General features: G+C 41.5%; 1 protein-coding gene across 1 annotated transcript in view; it reads left to right on the forward strand.

The window, feature by feature from the left end:
* The window catches only part of LRP2 (LDL receptor related protein 2), a 146,042-nt gene that overhangs the window by 102,352 nt on the left and 21,112 nt on the right, over positions 1 to 22,578 (forward strand). The window contains exons 50-64 of the mRNA XM_068968453.1: positions 853 to 1,369; positions 4,159 to 4,311; positions 4,817 to 4,987; positions 6,260 to 6,486; positions 7,772 to 7,949; positions 8,993 to 9,189; positions 10,094 to 10,339; positions 11,177 to 11,305; positions 12,321 to 12,440; positions 13,011 to 13,127; positions 13,696 to 13,812; positions 14,661 to 14,798; positions 17,202 to 17,324; positions 18,758 to 18,886; positions 22,026 to 22,157. Coding sequence (XP_068824554.1) covers positions 853 to 1,369; positions 4,159 to 4,311; positions 4,817 to 4,987; positions 6,260 to 6,486; positions 7,772 to 7,949; positions 8,993 to 9,189; positions 10,094 to 10,339; positions 11,177 to 11,305; positions 12,321 to 12,440; positions 13,011 to 13,127; positions 13,696 to 13,812; positions 14,661 to 14,798; positions 17,202 to 17,324; positions 18,758 to 18,886; positions 22,026 to 22,157 — 2,694 coding nt within the window. The remainder of the gene's footprint in view (positions 1 to 852; positions 1,370 to 4,158; positions 4,312 to 4,816; positions 4,988 to 6,259; positions 6,487 to 7,771; positions 7,950 to 8,992; positions 9,190 to 10,093; positions 10,340 to 11,176; positions 11,306 to 12,320; positions 12,441 to 13,010; positions 13,128 to 13,695; positions 13,813 to 14,660; positions 14,799 to 17,201; positions 17,325 to 18,757; positions 18,887 to 22,025; positions 22,158 to 22,578) is intronic.

Genomic DNA, 22,578 nt, shown 5'->3' on the forward strand with positions numbered 1-22,578 from the left:
TTGGCATGAGGTGGCCACAGTACTGGAGTTTCAGCTATAGCATCATTCCTTCCAAAGAAATCCCAGGGCTGATCTCCTTCAGAATGGACTGGTTGGATCTCCTTGGAGTCCAAGGGACTCTCAAGAGTCTTCTCCAACACCACAGTTCAAACGCATCAATTCTTCAGCGCTCAGCCTTCTTCACAGTCCAACTCTCACATCCATACATGATCACCGGGAAAACCAACCATAGCCTTGACTAGACGGACCTTTGTTGGCAAAGTAATGTCTCTACTTTTGAATATGCTATCTAGGTTGGTCATAACTTTTCTTCCAAGGAGTAAGCATCTTTTAATTTCATGGGTGCAGTCACCATCTACAGTGATTTTGGAGCCCAAAAAATAGTTTGACACTGTTTCCCCATCTATTTCCCATGAAGTGATGGAACCGGATGCCATGATCTTCATTTTCTGAACGTTGAGCTTTAAGCCAACTTTTTCACTCTCCACTTTCACTTTCATCAAGAGGCTTTTTAGTTCCTCTTCACTTTCTGCCATAAGGGTGGTGTCATCTGCATATGTGAGGTTATTGATATTTCTCCCGGCAATCTTGATTCCAGCTTGTGTTTCTTCCAGTCTGGCGTTTCTCATGACGTACTCTGCATATAAGTTAAATAAGCAGAGTGACAATATACAGCCTTGATGTACTCCTTTTCCTATTTGGAACCAGTCTGTTGTTCCATGTCCAGTTCTAACTGTTGCTTAAGAACTTGGCTCTGTCCAAACCCAACCGAAAAAGCTGACTTTTTTGACCATTATGGTGGGTCCATTACTGACAACTTAGGTTCTCTGATAACTGTCTTTTACCTTACAGGCATTAATGAGTGCAATGACCCTACACTGAGTGGTTGTAACCAAAACTGCACAGACACCTTAACCAGTTTCTATTGTTCTTGTAACCCTGGTTACAAGCTGTTGTCTGACAAGAGGACTTGTGTTGATATTGATGAATGCAAGGAGACGCCCTTCATCTGTAGCCAAAAGTGTGAGAATTTACCTGGCACTTACATCTGCAAATGTGCCCCAGGCTACATCCGTGAACCAGATGGAAAGACCTGCCGGCAGAACAGCAACATCGAGCCTGATCTCATTTTTAGCAACCGTTACTATTTGAGAAATCTAACTATCTATGACAATTTATACTCCCTCATCTTGCAAGGATTGGGTAACGTTGTGGCATTGGATTTTGACCGAGTAGAAAAGAGATTGTACTGGCTTGATATAGAGAATAAAGTCATTGAGAGAATGTTTGTGAATAAGACAAACAGGGAGACGGTCCTAAAGCACAATCTACCAGGTGCGGAAAGTCTGGCTGTCGACTGGGTTACCAGGTAAGAAAAAAGCTATTTAAAAGTTAACAAGTTTTTGTTTTTTAAAAAGTGTTCTAGCCAGGCTTTCATCTTAATAGGGAATTGATCTTTCCCACTTGGGTTACCAGGTAGAAACATTTTAATGCTTCTGCATGTTTTGTTTTTGTTGTTGCTATTTTCTGGTGTGTACCTAATAATCAAATGGGATACCACAGAATCTAAAATCTAGTGACTTTTAAGAATTTATGATATGAATTTTATGGGGGGGCTCATCACAAAGGAAGAAAGAGCTCTGTTATTACTGGAGGTATGTGAAGGGATGATTCATGCTTTGGTTGGTTCAGTCATTTAAAGCTGTTGCCTAAGTGCGATGCTATTCTAGGGACTGGGGTTTGGAGGTAAACAAGACAGACACAGCCCCTGCTTTCCTGGAATTCACAGGCTCCTTAACAATGCTAGTCATTCCCAACTTGGGCTGGTTATAAATTAAAGAATGGCTAGCTTGAAACTCTGAGCATCTTTATGGTAGACAGTGGTATTTTAATTCAACTCTACCAGTTCAATCACACTTCTCACATCTCTATTGAATCAGACACTTGGCTTTGTGGTTGACAGGAAGCTGCATGCACTTAGGCTGCAAATATTATTGCTTTGGTCACCCCAGACACACAGAGGATGCTTCCACATCTTTTCTGTTTTATCGTCTTAAGAGTAAAGATGGGGGATGGAGAATTGACTTCCTAGTTCTAGTTGAATAATAGCCTGCCTGCTCCAAAACTGCCTGCAGAATAATCAATGAAATATTGATGTGAATACAAATATTTTGTATATAATGACTCTGTGGGGTGTCAAAAAGCATAGCAACTAATGATTTGCAGGAACAGAACTAACTGTGGTACCTCTTCTTATCTTGTCCTTTGCTTCAATGCAGGGAAAGATAGATAATATTTTAACCTTGATATTGTCATTCAGCCCTCTCTCCCCAAAACTGGTAGGATGGTATTTTCCCCTGGACTTTAGCTGCTTTCCTCTTGTTCTAGGCATGTGCTTGACCAGGGGAAAGAATTAGATACATGTGTGGTAGTCAGGAAGACGGAGTGAAAAAGTCTAGGGTGATTGTAGGATAAAATATCTTATGACTGAAGCATTTCCTCAGATGTTCAAGAAAGATTCCAACCAGATTAAACATTCCTTAAAACACAAGGCAGAATAGAACCTAGTCACATTTAGGCTTAGAGGGGGCAGTTCTAAGATACAATTACTTGGAAATTTGAACTAATCTTCCCAGTATCAATAAAGATGTCCACAATAAACTCAAAGATGTTTGGTTCCCAAAGCCCTTAAACTTGATATACTAGTTTTTCAAAGCACAGTGCAAAATTTCACAGTGGAAAATTGGACTGGCTGTCAGTCCTCTTAATTTTTCCCTATATGGGGATGGAGTGTCTTCTCCATATTCTGTTCACATGTCAGTGTTTTGATCATTGAATAAAGAGGAATTAGTGAGTTGGCAGTGAGCTCCACAGAGTAGAGTGCCCTATGGTATAGCCAGTCTTGAATTAATTCCTGCTCTAGCTCTTACTAACCTCTGGGTCTCAGCAGCCTTATCAAGAAAACAAGAGTAACAGTAGAACTTACTCTGGCAGTTGTTGTGATCTTAGCCCAGGGCCTGGCACTGAATATGAGCGTGTTCAGTCCCTAAGTTATATCCTACTCTTTGCAACCCTATGGACTATAGCCCACCAGTCTCCTCTGTCTTGGGATTTTGCTGGTAAGTATACTGGATTGAGTTTTCATTTCCTCCTCCAGTGGATCTTCCAGACCCAGGGATCAAACCCAAGTCTCCTGTGTCTCCTGCATTGGCAGGAAGATTCTTTACCACTGAGCCCCCCGGGAAACCTGGCACTGAATAGATAGTTACTATTATTGTTGCTATTATTACCCTCTACAGTGATAGAATCCAAAATTGTAGCCATCTCAGTCATCAGTACTCACCCAAGTGAGCAAGGCTTGTACATTTTTGCATACTCCTTTCCTCATCCACAAGCCTAAGATGGTACTACTGTCCTGACAGTTACTCCGACACCTTAGTATGATTGGATTGTGTTTACCTCTGGCAAGGAGACGTTGAAGCTTTTGGAAGAGAAATCATTTCAGTGGAAATTGACTATCAGACATTCTAGGAGTATTGAACTTTGGAAGGTTATGGATACTTTAAGACTGGTGATTTGATTAAATGAAATTTGGCACAGGTTAAGAAAGTCATTTTGCCAGCCTAGTGGGACAAGGCCAGGGAGGTGTCAAGTTTTTCTTTATCTTAAGGATGCCAGCATTCAGAGTTCCCTTTTGCAGTCTCAAGGCTGCACTTTAGACAAGTTTCCTTGACTCCACATATAAACTGTAATTCACGATACTTATTGATTGCTCTCATTTCTGCTTCCTTGCTCCTGTGAAGCCTGGATCATTACCTGGAAAGATGCCTTTTGCTGTATGAAGCAAGTAAAGCCAAAATCCTTCTGTGGCCCCACAATTCTCTACTGTAAGGTGACATCCCCTTGAAAACTCAATGAAAACTCAATCCAGTATACTTAACAGCAAAATCCCAAGACAGAGGAGACTGGTGGGCTATAGTCCATAGGGTTGCAAAGTACACATTATTGCGTCTTTTTTTGCTTCATTGTAGGAAGGTCAACTGTTTTCCTCTTGTCATTTTTTGCATGGGGGAAAAGTGCTTGGATAGGACATTGTGTGGCTAAATGTACATTGTTTTACAAGTAAAATGGCTCTAACTCCTGCCTCTCCATTTGCAGAAAGCTCTATTGGGTGGATTCCTACCTGCATTGCCTTTCTGTCTCTGACCTCAGTGGTCGATACCGCCGCAAGTTGGCTGAGCACTGTGTGGATGCCAACAACACCTTCTGCTTTGAGAATCCTAGAGGACTTGTACTTCACCCTCAATATGGGTATTGTCTTCCTGTAATCTCAGGCTCTTCTTTTACGCCCTTCTTCCACCTCTGTTACCAAAAAGGCTGTTCACGTAGTGATCTCAAGGCCAGTATCTTGCTGGAATTTGTCTTCTCCTTTTTCTACCTGGTAAATGGCTTAGTATAATGGCTAGAAGCACGACTTGTTCAAATAATATTCATATGCTATTTTCTTTGCCATGATATATCACTTCACTTATAAAGGTACATATTTTGGCTGCATGCAAGTAAATCATGGTTAAGAAAACAACTCACCTTTTTTGGATTTTCCATGTCAAATATACTGAAATCTCTAGTTTATCATGTTCATTCCTGAGAATTTCCTACACATTATCCCCTTTTAGATTCCTTTCTGTTAGTTCTCTTTCCTTTATGAAATGCTCTGTAGGATGTAAATTCTGTTTCTCTAATTGGAAAAAGCTTGTGTCTTTGCCACTGAGTTCCTCTGGCTTCAGGGACTGACATGTTGTGTTTGCTCCAACAGGCACGTCTACTGGGCAGACTGGGGTGACCGAGCATACATTGGGAGAGTAGGCATGGACGGAACCCATAAGTCTCTGATTATCTCTACCAAGATCATGTGGCCCAATGGCCTCACCATTGATTACACCAATGATCTACTCTACTGGGCAGATGCCCACCTGGGTTACATTGAGTACGTACATAGAAAAGAATAAAGCAAACCGTATAACTCTTCATTTCAAGCACCAGGGTTTGTGTTGCCAGTGCATTATTCCTAGGCAGGTTCTAATTGGCCTGTTTGTTAAAAGTCACTCTGAGGTCGCTTCTAACTACAGTGCCTATAGGCAGCTCGCCGAGCTCTGAGACATGGTACAAGAGAAAGAGTGTGAACTTTGAAGCCATCCAGATCACAGTTTTGTCTTGGTGCTTTTACTTCTTACACTCCTAAAAAAGCAGCTAGTAATCTCTCCACTATGGTAGTCAGCCTAGTGCTCAACTCATCTTAATTTCCTTATCCCTTTACTCTGCCCTTCCCTTCCAAATATATGATAAATAGACTTGGAAACATTATACTGTTCAATGAAGAATACTCCTTGTAAAAAAGGTCATGCAAATTTTTGGCTAAGCAATATGTGTTTATTTCGGAGGCATTGCTAATTATGGCATAGTTAGACGATGGTGATGTCTTCTGGGTATTTATGAATTCGTACCCAGATACGCAGCTTATTGCATGCAAAAAGCAAGATCTTTAAAAATTGTGGCATTCTGTTAAATTTATCTTGAAAAAAATTTCACTTGAGAAAAAATACTCATAAAAGTGTCTGACTATCTATGTAGAGATCATGCAAGAAGTGAAAGAGAAGAGATCAAGACTGCTTTCTGGTTTATGAATTTTTAAAAAAGAAACAGATAATAACTATGTTCTGGTCATTTGTCTGCAGTCTTAGCAACAGAGATCCAGAAGATTGACCTCTGGTTTTCCTATGCCTTCTTTAAGTTTTCATAAATTAAGATATTTTGGAAAATTTCCTGACATCCCATGGCTAATGTTATCAACTTTGTAGTTGCTAGATCATTCCACCTCTTGTGGGAGTTTTAGGGTCTGTGCCCAGATTTTTAAATATTAAAGTAACAGTGAAGTGAAAGTCACTCAGTCATGTCCGACTCTTTGTGACCCCATGGACTAAACAGTCCATGAAATTCTCCAGGCCAGAATACTGGAGTGGGTAGCCATTCCCTTCTCCAGGGGATCTTCCCAGCTCAGGGATCAAACTCAGGTCTCCCACATTGCAGGTGGATTCTTTACCATCTGAGCCACCAGGGAAGCCCCAAAGTAACAATATTCTGATATAATTTCCTAGCCAAATTCCATGATATTCATTGATTTGCTAGCTCCTCCATCCTTAAAGGCATTAGAGGAGAGGCATGATCTTCACTGAGTCACTCTTTCTTCCTTTGATCCTAGGTACTCTGATTTGGACGGCCGCCATCGGCACACGGTATACGAAACTGGCACACTGTCTCACCCCTTTGCTATTACCATTTTTGAAGACACCATTTATTGGACAGATTGGAATACAAAGACAGTTGAAAAGGGAAACAAATACAATGGGTCAAATAGAGTGGTGCTGTTGAACGTAACACACAGGCCGTATGACATCCATGTCTATCATCCTTACAGGCAGCCAATTGGTGAGTAGTTGATTCAGAAGTTTTTGCACAGTTACTCAGAGGCTTTTGCACAGTTACTTTAGGGTCTTGTGCATACTGCTCTTATTTTTTTTTCATTTTTTTAATCATTAATATCATAATTTATACTGGAAATGATGTTACTTGTTAGTGTTTTCTATGAAACAAATGTTGAGAGTTGAGGGGATGGAAATTAAAGGTATAGAGTTTATTCCCCTGTTTCTGGAAAAGGCTGCTGATGATTCTTTTTTCATAGTACCTGCTATATTCTTAAAGATCTTGGGTGTTTTTGTTTTTGTTTTAATAAGAATCAACAGTTATTGTATGTTGCCTTGACATTTCAGTCCTACTTAAGAAAGCACCTTTGAAAAATAAGGACTTTCCTGTATAACCACAATAAATTGTAATACCTAAGAGGTGTATTATAATCACATGGATGTGTATATATAAATCATTTCTTTACTAAGACTGATCTACTGAAATGATCAAAAGAAATGCTTCAAGGAAAGTTACAGTAACCATAAAATATAATTTATTAAATGGCTATTTGCATTTGTTATCTAGCCAAGTTCTGGAATATTCTTTGGGGATAGAGTACATTTTGTGGGCCTGCTAGGTCATGTTGTCTTAAACTTGGAAGTTAGGAAACATATCATAAACATATGATAAACTTGGAAGTTAGGATATATGAGAACTGGCAAACTATTTTTTACTGGAAGGTAATATTCTTCATATTATTTAGCAGAAGTTCCAATTCATCTTTACCTCTGAATGGCAGCCCAGAAAATTAGTATAGATGTTGCCCAGTTTATCTGTCATCTTGATTCTGGGCCGAGTTGCCTGTTGCCTTCTGTTGCCTGTATCCTTAGGAGGAGAGAATATAGCATCTGTTGGAAAGTAAAACTTTAACTTACGTTCTGGGTGCATGGAGGTAAGCTAAACCTCCCACTTGCTCTCCAAGAACGTTCTTTTTTAATGGAATGTGGGATCTAGTTCCTTAAACAAGAATCAAACCTGTGCCCCCTGCACTGGGAGTGTGGAGTCCTAACCACTGGACCACCAGGGAACTTTGAGAGATCTTTTCTAGCAGTGAGGAAGCCTCACTTCTGCACATAAATCAGTTTATGGTATCAGCAACAGGGTTGCTAACACAGCTCTGCCATATGTCTTCTTTATGAACTTTTTGAAAAAGCATGTTTCTAGTGTAATGATGAGTTTTATGTGGCAGGTAATCAGCTCTTCCATGCTTTAAGTGAATGAATATATGTTTTCTCCCTTCTTTCACTAGTGGCTAATCCCTGTGGTATGAACAATGGTGGCTGTTCTCATCTCTGCCTCATCAAAGAAGGAGGTGTTGGATTCACTTGCGAGTGTCCAGATAACTTCTATACCGTCCAGCGTGGTCACAACACCCAGTGCCTGCCCATGTGCTCTAGCACCCAATTCCTGTGTGCCAACAGCGAAATGTAAGCCTCGCTCCTGCCTCTCTCCACTGCCTCTCCAGCCTTTGGACACACATTGAACTTCAAGGCCCCTGGGGATGGGAGTTTTCTAATGAACAAGATTTTGACTAATTAACATGGCTCATTTAGGATACACCAAGACTGTCTCCAACTGTCCAACTTCAGTCTGAAGTCTCCAGCTTCAGATAATTTCTTCCATGAAAGGAGGCATTTTGGGAACCAAATAGTTACACCCAGGCATGCAAATTTTCATATCTGTAACAAGGAAGCAAACCGTGTGTGTTTTATTTCTAATGAATTGCCCAAAGTCTCAGGGTCAAGAATGTACATGGGTGTACACTGAGAAACAGCCCTTAGCAATGATAGAATTTCCCCATCTTTTTCAAACACATGCTGGCCTAGCTCCTCAGTTAACTATGCTAGAGGATCGAGGGTCACACAAATCTATTTTTGATCATTTGTATTTGTTATAAAACATGGTCACAGATTATTTCCCTCACAGTGGGTACAGCCCTGGATGAGTAGGGGTTCAGAGTCAGAGAGTGAGATTAAGAGGAGGTGTTATGCAAACCATAGCATCTAAGATTCAGTGCCAGATTATTTTGATGATTGAGTAAAGAATCCTAGAGTAAGAATCTAGCATACCCCATCACGATGTAGACTCTCAACAAATGGTAGTGCCTCCAGCTTCCCAGCCCATAGCCTAATGTCATCTCTACCTCTGACTGATAGCTCTAACCAGCCTTCTGGTACCCAGAACACATATTTCACTGTTGGCTGTGGCAGGAATTTGGTCATGATGCTCAAAGCACTTTTTCAGCATGTGGTGGGTCTTAACACACCTGTTCTATCTAACCTAGTTATGTTTTCTCTGAAGATTATGCTACAGTAACCAGGGTTGAATCGATCCTCTTCTTGGGCCATGATAAAACGCTCGCATATCATTGCTTGAAATTCAGCTTTGCCTTCTTCTCTCTGGACGGTCATTGCCTGCTCCTCTAACTGCCTGTTGCTTTGCTAAGAGAAGTGCTGTTTCCTTTGTGCAGGTGTATTCCTATCTGGTGGAAATGTGATGGGCGGAGAGACTGCTTGGACGGTTCTGATGAACCTGTCACTTGCCCACAGCGCTTCTGCGCATTAGGAATGTTCCAGTGCACCGATGGCAACTGCACCAGCTCACACTCCCTATGCAATCTGCGTCGGGACTGCCCTGATGGGTCGGATGAAGACCCTGTGCTTTGTGGTGAGTGGAATCCCTCTCTACGTTCTTTGCCCACTTCTGGAGTTGATCATGTACAGTCATGGTTCTGTGGGGGTTTTCTGAATGTCAAATCAAAATCTGGTCCAAAATCCTAGGGGAGAAAAAAGACAACTCAGAGTCCATCCCACATCTATAAGTTGTCTATATTGGTGGTTCTTTGCTGTGTACTGTGTATAGAGTCTTCTTTAAGGGCTAATATTGAGGGTGAAATCAGGGATTCCCACATTTCAAATAGGGACTCTCAGTTGTGATATTTATTTATGTCTCCAGTTTTAAAAAGCACCCTCTCAAAAAAAACAAAACAAAACAAAACAAAACAAAAAAACCTCCACTAAAACCCCCAAAGCCCTGGGATAACCCATAGAGATGATATGGGGAGAGAGGTGGGAGGGGGGTTCAGGATTGGGAATTCATGTACACCCATGGTGGATTCATGTCAATGTATGGCAAAACCAATACAGCATTGTAAAGTAAAATTTTAAAAAAATAAATAAAATTTAAAAAAATATAAATAAATAAAACCCAAAAAACAACCCTCCAAACCAAAAGTAGCACATCAACAGTAGCAACAAACACAAAGTTTGAAAACCATTGTCCATTAGAGCAACAGGTACCGGAGAAAGTGAATTTAGTAGGCTGTCAATCCTCATCCTTTAATGTTATATGCAAGAAAAAGATCTTTAAGAATGTAAGAGACGGTAATAGTCAAAGGACTATCTGCCCATGTAGCGTTACTGGTTAATAATGAGTACATTAGGCCATAAGTCCTCTAAAAGGAAAGTGTAGTGGAGTTCTACAGGATCCCTTAGTGTAAGTTATGGGCTTTAGTGTAAATTAGAAGTTCCTGAAGGCTTCCAAACTGATAACCAAATGCCACCGCTTGCAGAGCATCACCAGTGTGAGCCCTACGAATGGCAGTGCGCCAACAAACGCTGCATTCCGGAATCCTGGCAGTGTGACATGGAGGACGACTGTGACGATAACTCAGACGAAGACAGCTCCCACTGCGCCAACAGGACCTGCCGGCCCGGCTACTTCAAGTGTGCCAACGGCCACTGCATCCCTCAGACGTGGAAGTGTGACGTAGACAACGACTGCGGAGACTACTCAGACGAGCCCTTGCAGGAATGCTGTGAGTTCTGTGTGCAGGTCTAGCCTGAGAGCAGCTCTGTGTGGCTGGAGAGAGTGCATGGCCCCTGCTGTAGCCCTGTGGCATGCACCCTCTTCGCTCTCCCCAAGAATGCAGAGGAGAGCCGCACGCTCAGCCTGCAGCTTGAACCACATCCCTGGGTCTCAAATGGAGGATTCCTGGTCTCTGCCCACGGGATGACTAACTACAGAGTATGATAAAAGAACTTACATTTTTATCTTGCACCTTCTGTTTCGAGCCTCAGAGAAAGTTGGTGAGAGACAGCGAAGGTGAATGAGGGACCTGAACCTCATGTGAAGTGATTTTTTTTAACTTCAAACCCAGTAAAAAAATGTACCAGCATACCTTTTCCCCCATCCCACCCCATTCCCCACCCCCCAACAGTCTGACCACAACATAAATGAGTGATAATGATGTGTTGAGAAAACCTAAGGTCTCTGTCTTTCTACTCTGAGGGAACAAATCACACCTAAAGGAGACACAGGCTTTCCAGGTGACTCAGTGGTGAAGAACCCACCTGCCAGTGCAAGAGAGGCGGGTTCGATCCCTGGGCTGGGGAGATCCCCTGGAGTAGGAACTGGCAACCCACTCCAGTATTCTTGCCTGGAAAATTCCATGGACAGAGAAGCCTGGTGGGCTACAGTCCATGGGGCTGCAGAGAGTCAGCCACATGACTGAGCAACTAAGCACAAAAGAGACACAGTTGCCAAAAAGACAGAGTCTGCTTGGTTGATAACATGGTCACTGCGGAAAGGTGTCTTTGGTTTCCTGGCTGGACCACGACTTCAGTTCTTACTTTGCTCCCTCCTGTCTTTTCAGTGGGCCCCTCCTATCGCTGTGATAACTATACAGAATTCAGCTGTAAAACAAACTACCGCTGCATCCCGAAGTGGGCCGTGTGCAACGGTGTCAATGACTGCAGGGACAACAGTGATGAGCAGGACTGTGGTAGGAGGGGTAGCAGTGGAGGGGGGAGGGGCGAGCAACTTACCAGGAGGGGAGGCTGGATTTCCCATATCATCCTTCCTTTGTTTGCCTCTAATAACATGTTGCATTTTATAGCAATTTTATAGGGATCCCAGCATTTTACAGGGGTACTGGGAGGTTCATTTGTATCATCTTAAATGAAATCTTTCCCAAAATGTGAAGCTGTTAGGAATTTGTGTAATTTCTCACAAATGGGAAAGTCTTATTTACATTTGACAAGTTTGTCTTGTCTTACAGATTGATTGAAATGGATGGGAGGGAGGAGGCAGAGAAAAGATTTGATATGTATCTCTAAAAAGGATATTTCAAAATCAGAATATTTCTTATTTGGAGGTTTTGGTATTTCCAATGTGTCTCTGACCTTCCACATCTTTTGTGTTTGGCAATATAGAAAGAATCTATGAACAAAAGGCCAAATGAATTAATAGAATTTTCCAAGATTAGGCATATTCTCTAGCTGAAAAACAGTGTGTGTTGTGTTTAGTTGGAAGAGAGGTAGGAAAGATAATGAGTTATTTTAATAACACTGAATCTAATCACCTAGAGACAATGTAATATGTTTTGTTTGCTGGCAGCATCACTTAATTTTCCTTTTCAGGCCTTTGTTTCAAATTACAAGCCAGGGACCAAATCAGTTTTTGAACTGTTTCTACAAAAGAGAATGGATTTTTTTTTTTTTTTGTCGCTCTCATGGACTGTAGTCTACCAGGCTTCTCTGTCCATGGGATTTTCCAGGCAAGAGTACTGGAGTGGGTTGCCATTTCCTTCTCCGAGAATGGATTTAGTTTCAAATAGTAGGATAGGTTCAGTTTAGCCTAAAGAGGAGTATTGGCAGTGAATGTGGCTGGCATTCCTCTTTCTGGGAGTTTCGAGACTATGGTAGCATAAGCATCAGACCATCTCAAGAGAGCCAGTACTACTTTGGCATTCCTTGACCATGGGCTTCTGAAGTATTTGCAATGACTGTGATTTGCAGAGTCGATGACATGCAAACCTTCTGGGGAATTTCGGTGTACAAATCACCGCTGCATCCCTCTTCGCTGGAGATGTGATGGGCAAAATGACTGTGGAGACCGCTCCGACGAGGAAAACTGTGGTGAGTGTTCAAGGTCCTTCTTTCCCATGTGCCACTGGAGTGGTGATGTCTGCTCTTTGTAACTCACTTGTCAATGCCATTCATCCTCAAAGGGTAGGATGATGGCTGTCTGATCTCTTGCTTTCTGACTGGTACATTTCTACTTTTCATCTTCTTCTTAGCAGATTGTAATCACGCTCTAGGAAAAGAATATTTACCCAAGTATTTGTCTGTTAATTTATTTACACTCAACAACATTTTTTTTTTTTTGAAAAAGAACTTGAGGTGACTTACATCATTGCCTTATGCTATGTATCAATTTCAGATTAACTAATATGAAATATACTCTAACTTTTGTCTCCTTTTGGAAATGAGAAAGTATGGGCTGTGGAGAGAATCAGGGTGCTGGTTTCACCTGCAATTATAACTGACTAAAAACAGACTTACAATTGAAGTGAAAAGTCTATTTTTGCAGGTTGGATGGTCTGGGACTTGGGGCACAGGAGGGGGCTGGGCACAGAGGACACTTAGGCCAGTCCACTGTGTATGATTCCTGGTGCCCTCTAATGGCCATGTGGCTTTTCTTTTCAGCCCCCCGGAAATGCACAGAGAGCGAGTTTCGATGTGATGATCAGAGCTGTATTCCTTCTCGATGGGTCTGTGACCAAACCAATGACTGTGGGGACAACTCAGATGAGCGGGACTGCGGTAACTGTTACAGCAATTTGAGGGGCTTCCCACAGAGTCTCGTACTAGGATCAGCACATTGAAGGGGAGTAGGGAATTCGGTATTCTTTCTTGGGAAATCCCATGGATAGAGGAACCTGGTGAGCTACAGTCCATAGGGTCACAAAGAGTTGGACATCCCTTAGCCATGAAACAACAACAACAGGGACTTCCAATGTGTGTTTGTAAGGTTTTATAGAGTAAGATGACTTTTGTGTATTTTAGGTAATATATAAACCTTAGCATTACAGTACCTTCTTCTCTGTACTTCTATGCATTATGATTACCTTAGAGCATTCTAGATCAATAATAGGGGAAAATCCCAAGAGAGTTTTAAAAATCTCATTTTAACTAGAGGAGAGATTGGTACTTCCATCTCCATATCTTGAATAGAGAGTTTATTCACTCACTCACCACAAGTTGTGGGTTTGTTGTGAGCCAGTCACTGGGTATGGATAGGAATGTGATAGAATACTTACTACCCTCCACAGAGCTAAAACTTGTCTGAGAATTCCAAGGCACCTTGGAAATAACATTCTTTCCTTTTCAGAGATGATGACCTGCCGTCCTGGATATTTTCAGTGTGATAGTGGGCACTGTATTTCTGAACATATGAAGTGCAATGGGTTGGCTGACTGTCGCGATGCCTCTGATGAAGCCAACTGTCGTAAGTTTCCAGACAATTGGTATGGTTATAGCTGTTTAGACCCATTAGCCACCACTTCTTAGATTGAAAGGTCATAGATATTTTCTATTCAGCATTCATTGATAATTATCAATTTACATGGGGCTTGAGTCAACATGTCTATATATTTCACAATAGTTATTCAAGTACATTTCACTAATAATATTTCAAATATTATTTATGTAGAGAGAATATATTATGTCTGTGCTAATGAAAGTATTTATATGTCATCAACTACTCTACAAATCATTAATTGGATAAAAACTTGGCAGGAAAAGAATATTCAAGCAATGAATAAATGGGTATTCAACCATATTGAAGTTCCAGCATTAAGCATTTTCTGAATTGTAATAAAGGCATATAAAACTGTTTGAAAGTATAAAGCCTATATGATCATTTGTATTTTAGTCTTTTTGAACCACTGAATAAATATTAACTGTTGATGCTTATCTATGATGGATTTTGTTGATCATGGGTTTGCCACATCTTAAAACCTTGGTTTCCAAGAGACTTTAAATGTATGATAGGAAAAGCCAGTGCTGGCACTGCTGAAAAGTTTCACTTACCTGAAAAAGAAAAAACCCAGTGCTGACCATAGAATGACTCATGTCATTAAATACTGGGCTTAGTCAATTACCCTTAAGAAACATTCTATTAGAATTTCAAGACGGTTTAAGGCCGCAGTACTTGTGGTTGAATCAGGAAAGAGCAGGCTATAATGGAACGCTTTCTATTAGGAGAATTCTTTCTATAAAAGGAGAAATAGCCAGCTAGCTTTCCAAAAAGTATCTTTTTCTAATAATTTGAATATGTCTTCTCCCCACCCACAGCCACCCGCTTTCCCAATGGTGCATACTGCCCGGCTACTATGTTTGAATGTAAAAATCATGTTTGTATCCATTCATCTTGGAAATGTGATGGTGATAATGACTGTGGTGATGGTTCCGATGAAGAACTCCATCTGTGCTGTGAGTGAGAGATTGAGGGGTGGTGTTGTCAATGTTTCTTATGTGGAGCATAAGTGGGAGGGCATTTGTACAGTTTTTGTGTATTGGACACATGATCTGATTAGTGCACTTTCCTTGGCCTTCCTGCTTAGTTCTCTACTTGGAACATGAGAAAGTTGGGCAGACATCCATAGTTTTAAACATTTTTGTGGCCTTTGAAAACAGTGGCCTTAAAAGAAATAGTTGGAAAACCAATACGCATAACTAAAGGCGGGTCTGTTGTGGTCGAAGTCTGAGTTAGGGTGGAGTGTGTCTCTCTCCTGCTCCACCCCACTTTCAGTGCCCCTCAGAGTACTTCTGCCAAATCCCTGGAGCTTCACAGAACACCTTTAGGAAATATTAAAACCACTTAATGTTTAAACTCACTTCACTTTACATCATAATTCAAGCCCATCTAATTCCTTTCTGTTGTATGATGCATATTTATTTTTTAAACAGTCAGTCTCAATGTGGGTACCCATCCGAATCTCTTGGGGAAAGGTGCTTTGGAAGCACATGCTCTGGTCCCATTAGACCTATCAAATGTCCAAGGACATTTTGGGTCTGGGCAAAAATATATTGAAAAAGCTCCTTAGGTTTTGATTTGGTCTCTTGGTTGAGAACTACTGCATTTTAGCAAAGTAAATGAACATAAGTTTGTTTTGATCATTTTGCTCCATGCCTTGAGTCATTGGAGATCTCAGACGTCATCTCTATTACTAAGAGAGTCAGTGTCACCTGGGGACCTGTTAGAAACACAGATTCATGGGCCCATCCCACGTCTACCCAATCAGAATCTCTGGCAGTGGAGGCCAGCAATCTCTGCATCAGTAAGCTGCCCACCCACCTCCCCAATCCCTCCCTCACCCACCATGTGATTCAGATGCAAGCCAAGGTTAAGAATGTCATGTGAGTAGAAGCCCTCCATTCCTCTTGAAACTCTTAATTCTTATTCTCATTTAGCTGTAATTCGCTTCTGAGATTCTCATCACCTCTTCCATTCAATTTCCTAGATTCCTCACTATTCATTTTAGCCCTCACTATTCATTTTTAGGATTTGACTCTAGAAAATAATAAATCAGAATAGTCCTTCCATCAGGAGAATTTAATTATATTATATAATTAAAATATAAATTATATTATATTTTCCCAGTGGCATCCCAATATTTCCCTTGCCCCAGCTTTTCTTCTAAGGAACTAACAGTAGTTGGTTTTGTTTTTCACTTGAAGAGTCTTGAAAAAGAGCTTAAACATGTGTAACTGTCTAATAAAAAATCCTGGAAAAGTTGTTTCCCACTATAAGATAAAGTGCCCATAGTTAGTAAGATTAAACTTTGGGGAGACAGAGACACAGCTACGTGAAACAGTGATCAGCGCTGTTTTATAATGTTACATTTTCCTCTCACCACAGATAATCCTTGTGAAGTTCTATTAACAATACTTCCAAGAGCCAACTTTTGCAGCTGTTCTTTTTTTCCCCTCAACCTCATTAAAAATCTCTCCTCTTGCTTCCTGTGTGTGGTACCAAGGCAGAAGGAAAATTAAACAGCCCATGTCCATGGGAAAGAGGAAGACACCTGTGTGTTGAATTCTGAATTCCTGGTACATGTATAGAGGACCGTGTCCCTATTCTAACCAAGGGCCCTGGGTTTTACCTGTAGGTTCTTCACAGGGGCATGAGCATCAGCCAGAGATCTAACTCTGGGCAGAAGAATGAATCTGTGTTTGCTTTGAGATGTCAACTTTGAAAGTAATAGGTGAGGAAATTGAGGAAGGAAATTCCATCATGGTGTAGAACTTTAATGAAAAGACTTCATTCTCTGGACTGTAGTCGGAGGGACACACAGTGAGCTCCTGGCTGTTAGGATGAGAGTTCATGTATAGTCCTGCTGGTCTCCAACCTCCTGGCCACCCTTGTCCTCCTCACTCTAGCTCCAGCCACAGAGATCTTCTATTGAGGTCCAGAAGCCTGCCATCTTCTTCCTGACCCAGACTCTTCCCATGTGAAGCCTCTTCCGATCCCTCCTCCCCTAGATCTATATCAGATCTTCCCAGTAGATGCTTTCATAGCATGTTTCCTTTGGGGCTCTTACCACAGTTGTAGTTGAATAGTTAACTTGTGAAGTTGGTTTGTCTGCTAGAATAAAAGTCCCATGAGGATAAGGACTGTGTCTTTCTTTTCCCCAGTTGAACCTGGTGCACAGCGCAGCACCAGGGTGTCAACAAGACACTCAAGATGAGTTTGTCGATTGGTTAAACTAATAAGCCAATAAGGGGCGAACCAAGCAAGCCCAAGCCTGGTGCTGGCAACAGGAGTGTTTTTAGATGCTGACCCTTATGTTCTACTCTTAACGTAGACTCTTGCTTTTTCATCTTGTGCTCTAGTAAATGTTGCCTGTGACTCACCATACCGTTTCCGGTGTGACAACAATCGCTGCATTTATCGTCATGAGGTGTGCAACCAGGAGGATGACTGTGGAGATGGAAGTGATGAGAAAGAGGAGCTCTGTAAGCAAAAGTCAAAAGGGGGAAGGGAAAAAGAAAGGCCCCCAATTGTCTGCAGTCCGCAAAATGCACCTCAGGGATTTCAGTCTGTTCTATAGAGGCTTGAGCTGTGTGTATGACTGCAGATATCCATGGACATTAATGTTTGCAAGACTCGCTAAACACACAGTACTCAGATGCAGCCCTTCCCCCATTCTTCCTATTTCATTTGAACCAGATGTTGGAAAGTTCCTTAAGGAAGTGAGAACAAATACTAAATAGTGGTTTGAGTCCCACTTGAAAAACTAATGGTTTATCTCTTTTCCAAGATGAGGTTCGGTCACTCTTCAGCCTAGAGCTTCTGGGGATGGGAACTTCTCAATGTCCCGCTGAAAAGCTCATGTTAAGGCTGCACTAGTGTTCACAGGGCTTAGCTAATATCCTTCTTTAAAGTGAAAATGCATTTCCCAGAAGAGAAAAATGATAGATTATTTTAAGAGATAAATGGCTGCATTTAATATTTTAGGTATTGAGAAATCTTTTCCATTTTGAGATCGTTTTTCATCTATCCATTGAAGGAAAGAGCTGATTAATTTTCTGGGCAATTTAGTTTACCTAGAAAAAGTCAGTCAGGAAGGTTATTTATCCTGAGTCCAATTACTTTTTTTCCAAAAAGGATATTATCTGGGGAAATTTGGATAAATGCTTTTCTAGTCTCTATTGCTGATATTGATGTGGCCTTAGAATGCTTACTGCCAGTTGCCGTCCTGTGTCAGGCAGACTTTGATACTATCGCCATGTTCACACTTGTACCCTCCCTCTCCTTCCCCTTTTTGGGACAGAGATGAGCCAATGGTTATAACATTGTTAATATGTTTGTTTGAAGCATAATACAAAAAAAAAGAAAACCTAGAAATAAAACATTTTTTTAAAAATTGGGGCAGGTTTACATCTTTTCGTCTTCTGTTTATACTTTCTCTGTTAAGCCTGCCAGACATTTGTAGGATGTGATCAAATCCCAGAGAGGAAAAAAGGGATAGGAAGCTAAAATTCCTCCCAAGGAGGAATTGTTAGAGGAATCACTGCTAGGCATCACAGTAGACGAACTGCAACATTTCAGCGGCTTACACCAGCAGAGGCCTAAAGTTGGATGAAGGTCAGGCAGCCCCCTTCATCCTGTATTAAGCCATCCGGAACACATAGTCTTCAAGGTTGCTGAGGCGAGAGAAGAGAGAAATGGAGGAGACAGTTTCCTTACTTCCTAGGCCTGGAAGTGACAGGTGTCCATTATGCTCATCATCCATTGGCTGGATCTGGCCCCAAGCTAACTGCAGGGGAGACCAGGCATTGTAGGGAAGCACCAGCTTATTTGTGAGGAACACTGTCTCTGCCACAGAAGGAAGCATCTTGTTTCGCAGAAGAGAATGTTTTGACTTGAGCTTATTCTTAAATTACAGGTGTAGAACCGACTCCTAGACCTTGTACCCCGGATGAATTTAAGTGTAGCAATGGGCATTGCATTCCGCAGCACCGGGTGTGTGATCATATTAATGACTGTGGTGACAATTTCGATGAGACGGGATGCAGTAAGTAAATAATTATTTTTGTATTTCATGGTAGTAACTCAGGTTACCTTACTGAAAAACTTGCAATAACATAAAGTAAATGGTAACCACATTGGTCTTTAGTTTACATGTTGTGTTTCTTTACTGAACACTTTTTCTATATCAGACATTGTGCTGAATACTACATGGACTATTTCATTTTATCCATGTAACAATCCTGTGAGTTAGGTATTGTTTGTCTCTCTGTCACTCTCTTTTAAACAAATGAGGAAACCACCCTACAGGTTAAATAAATTGGCTGTGTCTTCCTGTCATTAAGAAATTGAGTCAGGATTTGAACTCTAGTCTCCTAACTGCAAGGCAGGTCCTCTTCCTAGTTCACTAGGTAGCTGTCAGCACCTTTAAGCTATATATTTTGTTTCTAAGTTTGCACTTTATTTTTCGTCTTAAGCCGAATGCAGTATCTTTGGCACAGAGGGGAAGAGTAGTTGGTAAGAATGGAAATGTCAGGACATTCTTAGTGGTCCAGTGGTTAAGACTCTGTGCTCCCAATGCAGGGGGCCTGGTTCGATCCCTGGTTGGGGAACTAGAACCCACATGCTGCAACTAAAGATCCCATACGCTGCAACTAAGACCTGGCACTGCCAATGAATTTAAAATATATATTTTTAAAAGAATAGAAATGTCACAGGGGACCTTGGAAGGAGCACAGATTTTTAAGAGAGGATTTTTGTATAGGAAAAATATGATGTACACAAACAAGGGATGATTCTAGCTTAACAGGAAGTGAATGTTGGAATGGCATGCTAATAATTTGCCCAGGGATGGGGGAGCCTGGTGGGCTGCCATCTATGGGGTCGCAGAGTCGGACACGACTGAAGTGACTTAGCAGCAGCAGCAGCAGCAGCAGCAGCAGCAGTCCTGTATAGTGTTTGTGAAATGCTTTCACATACGTTCTTTTTTTATATGTATAATTTTTATCTATTTATGTATTTTTGGCTACACTAGGTCTTCATTTCTGTGCGGGGGCTTTCCTCTAGTTGTAGGGAGAGGGGGCTCCTCTTCATTGCAGTGTGTGGGCTTCTTGTTGCAGGGGCTTCTCTTGTTGCGGAGCACAAGCTGTAGGGTGTGTGGGCTTCACTAGCTGAAGCTTCCGGGCTAGCACACAGGCTCAGTAGTTGGTTGTGGCACGTGGGCTTAGTTTCTCCACGGTATGTGGGATCCTCCCCAACCAGGGATTGAACCTGTGTTTCCTGCATTAGCAAATAGGTTCTGCGCCACTGAGCCACCAGGGAAGCCCCACATACATTCTTGAGTTTGTTACTCAAATTAGCTCCAGGAGATTACTCTGTGTGAAGTCACACAGAGTGGCAGGGGCAGAATTGGAACAGTCCTGGGACTGCAGACTGGAAGAACTGGCTCCCACTTCCTCTGCCACTAGCTGTGCCACTTAGAGTACATACTAACATTGCCAGGCCTCAATTTCTCTTTAGGAAAAGGAGGGAGTTCTTCAAAGCCTACAAGTCTGGACGTGGTAACATTAGTTAGCTCCGCGTGCTTCCAACTTTCTGGGCTTTAGTAGCCTTTTTCTGAGGCCTCTCAAGGATTTCCTGGCAAATTTTTCTCCTGTGTGGGCTACAAAGGAAGATGAAGAACCAACCATATTTAGTTGATTTAACATTTGTTTCACACACTTTCTCAATAGGATTGGAGTTTTTGACATAATAATGTGGCTGAAATTAAATATTTAAAAGGCATAAACATGAGGGGATTTGCAGAACCAAAAGGTTGATTTGGGTTCTGATGCCTGGAGACTAACTGATAATGTGAATGGTTCCAGAACTTTGGGGTGTTTCCAAATTAGGCTTGGATCAAGCATTGGTTTCTTTTGTAGTTGCCCATGCAAATTAAAAGGCTTAAAATCAGCCATAGTACCTTTTCTTTTTAAGGTAACTTCCTTGCTGAGGAATTGTTTATTTATATTTTTGGTTGTGCTGGGTCTTCATTTTTGCAGCGATCAGGGGCTACTGTTTTGGAGTGTGGGCTCTAGGCTCGGAGGCTTCAGTAGTTGCTGCTCAAAGGCTCTAGAGCACGGGCTCAGTGGTTGTGGAGTAGAGGCTTGCTTGCCCCATGGCATGTGGAATCTTCCTGGACCAGAAATCGAACTGGTGTCTCCTACACTGCAAGGCAGTTTCTTCACCATAGTACTTTTAATTCAAATGACATTGAGTTTAAAGCAGGGTTTATTTAAGGGAACTAGGTAGCCCAGGCATTAATGTGGTATGGAAGCAACATTTCTTTTCAGATATTAAGCGGATCTGTGATGGAATTCAGTCTTACTGCATTGGGCTACTTTGACGAAGATACAGAATTCTCATTTAAATACCAGTTCTTGGGTGCTGCTCATCTGCTTGCTTTCCTTTTCATTTCCCTTTCTCCTCCTCCTTTTCTTTTAAACAGGATCAATGCCTTCTATTTATATGTGTGTGTATATATATGTTATATATACATGTATACACACATGAGATATATATATATATATTATTTGGGCTTCCCAGGTGGCCCTAGTGGTGAAGAACCTGCCTGCCTGCCAATGCAGAAGATGTAAGGGATGCGAGTTTGATCCCTGGGTCAGGAAGAGCCCCTGAGGAGGGCATGGCAACCTACTTCAGTATTCTTACCTGGAGAATCCCATGGACAGAGGAGCCTGATGGGCTACAGTCCATAGGGTCACAAGGAATCAGGCAGTACTGAAGTGACTTAGCATGCATGCACACAAATATTATTTATATATTGATATCATTGTATAAGAGTAAGATAGTGGGGCAAGTGGTGACAGTTGTAAAGGGTCCCTGGCTTTTTGATTCTGTCCAGAAATGGATGCTTGGAGGGTGATCTTGGCAGTGCAGAGTATAATCAGAAAATTGCCTCAAGGATCTAACATTACATATATTTGTACAAATGGAATTCAGGGCATTGGCAGATAGACCTGTAGAGAGGTCTCTGATACTCAAAAAAGCTTATGGGAAGGGGTCGTCTCAAGACTTTCTGTTCTCTGATGGCCATCTGTAGGTGTTTTTCTGATAGGCCACTTGAGTGTTCGCTTGTGCTTCATCTGCTTTGTACCTTTCATTTGTAATGGTGGGATTTTGCATTTCAGATAGAGGAAAAGACAGATCATGTGCTGAAAGTCTGTGTGAACACAACTGTACCCAGTTACGTGAAGGAGGATTCATCTGCTCCTGTAGACCTGGATTCAAACCCAACAGTATTGACAGAAACCTCTGTGAAGGTAGAGTATATTTCCTCCAGTTCCTATTAGGAGAACCGTGTACTCTCCACTCATTCCCTTTTATTAAACATGGTTTAATTCTCTTCATGGGGCTAAGCTCATGCCAGTTGCGTTTTTTCCGTGCTGTCTCACCAGTGTCTGGCATAGCACTGGGTGATAGTTCATCTTCAGTAATGTCTGTGAAATTGATGTGATGAATGAAGGCTTGGCTGATGATGGCTCCTTATTGTATCAGTATGTGAGATCAAAATTTCTTTTTAACAAGCACAAGTCTGCCTTTCTTCAGACAATACGTATTTATTACAACCTTTCTTATGTCAGACTTAGGTAAATGAGTTCTAAGATGGGGCGCTTACCAAGATGGTAAATATCAAGTAGGATTTTAGGTGTATTTGATCATTTGAATTTACGGTTCCTATTT

The sequence above is a fragment of the Capricornis sumatraensis genome, chromosome 3 (genome assembly GCF_032405125.1).
Source record: "Capricornis sumatraensis isolate serow.1 chromosome 3, serow.2, whole genome shotgun sequence".
NCBI lineage: Eukaryota > Metazoa > Chordata > Mammalia > Artiodactyla > Bovidae > Capricornis > Capricornis sumatraensis.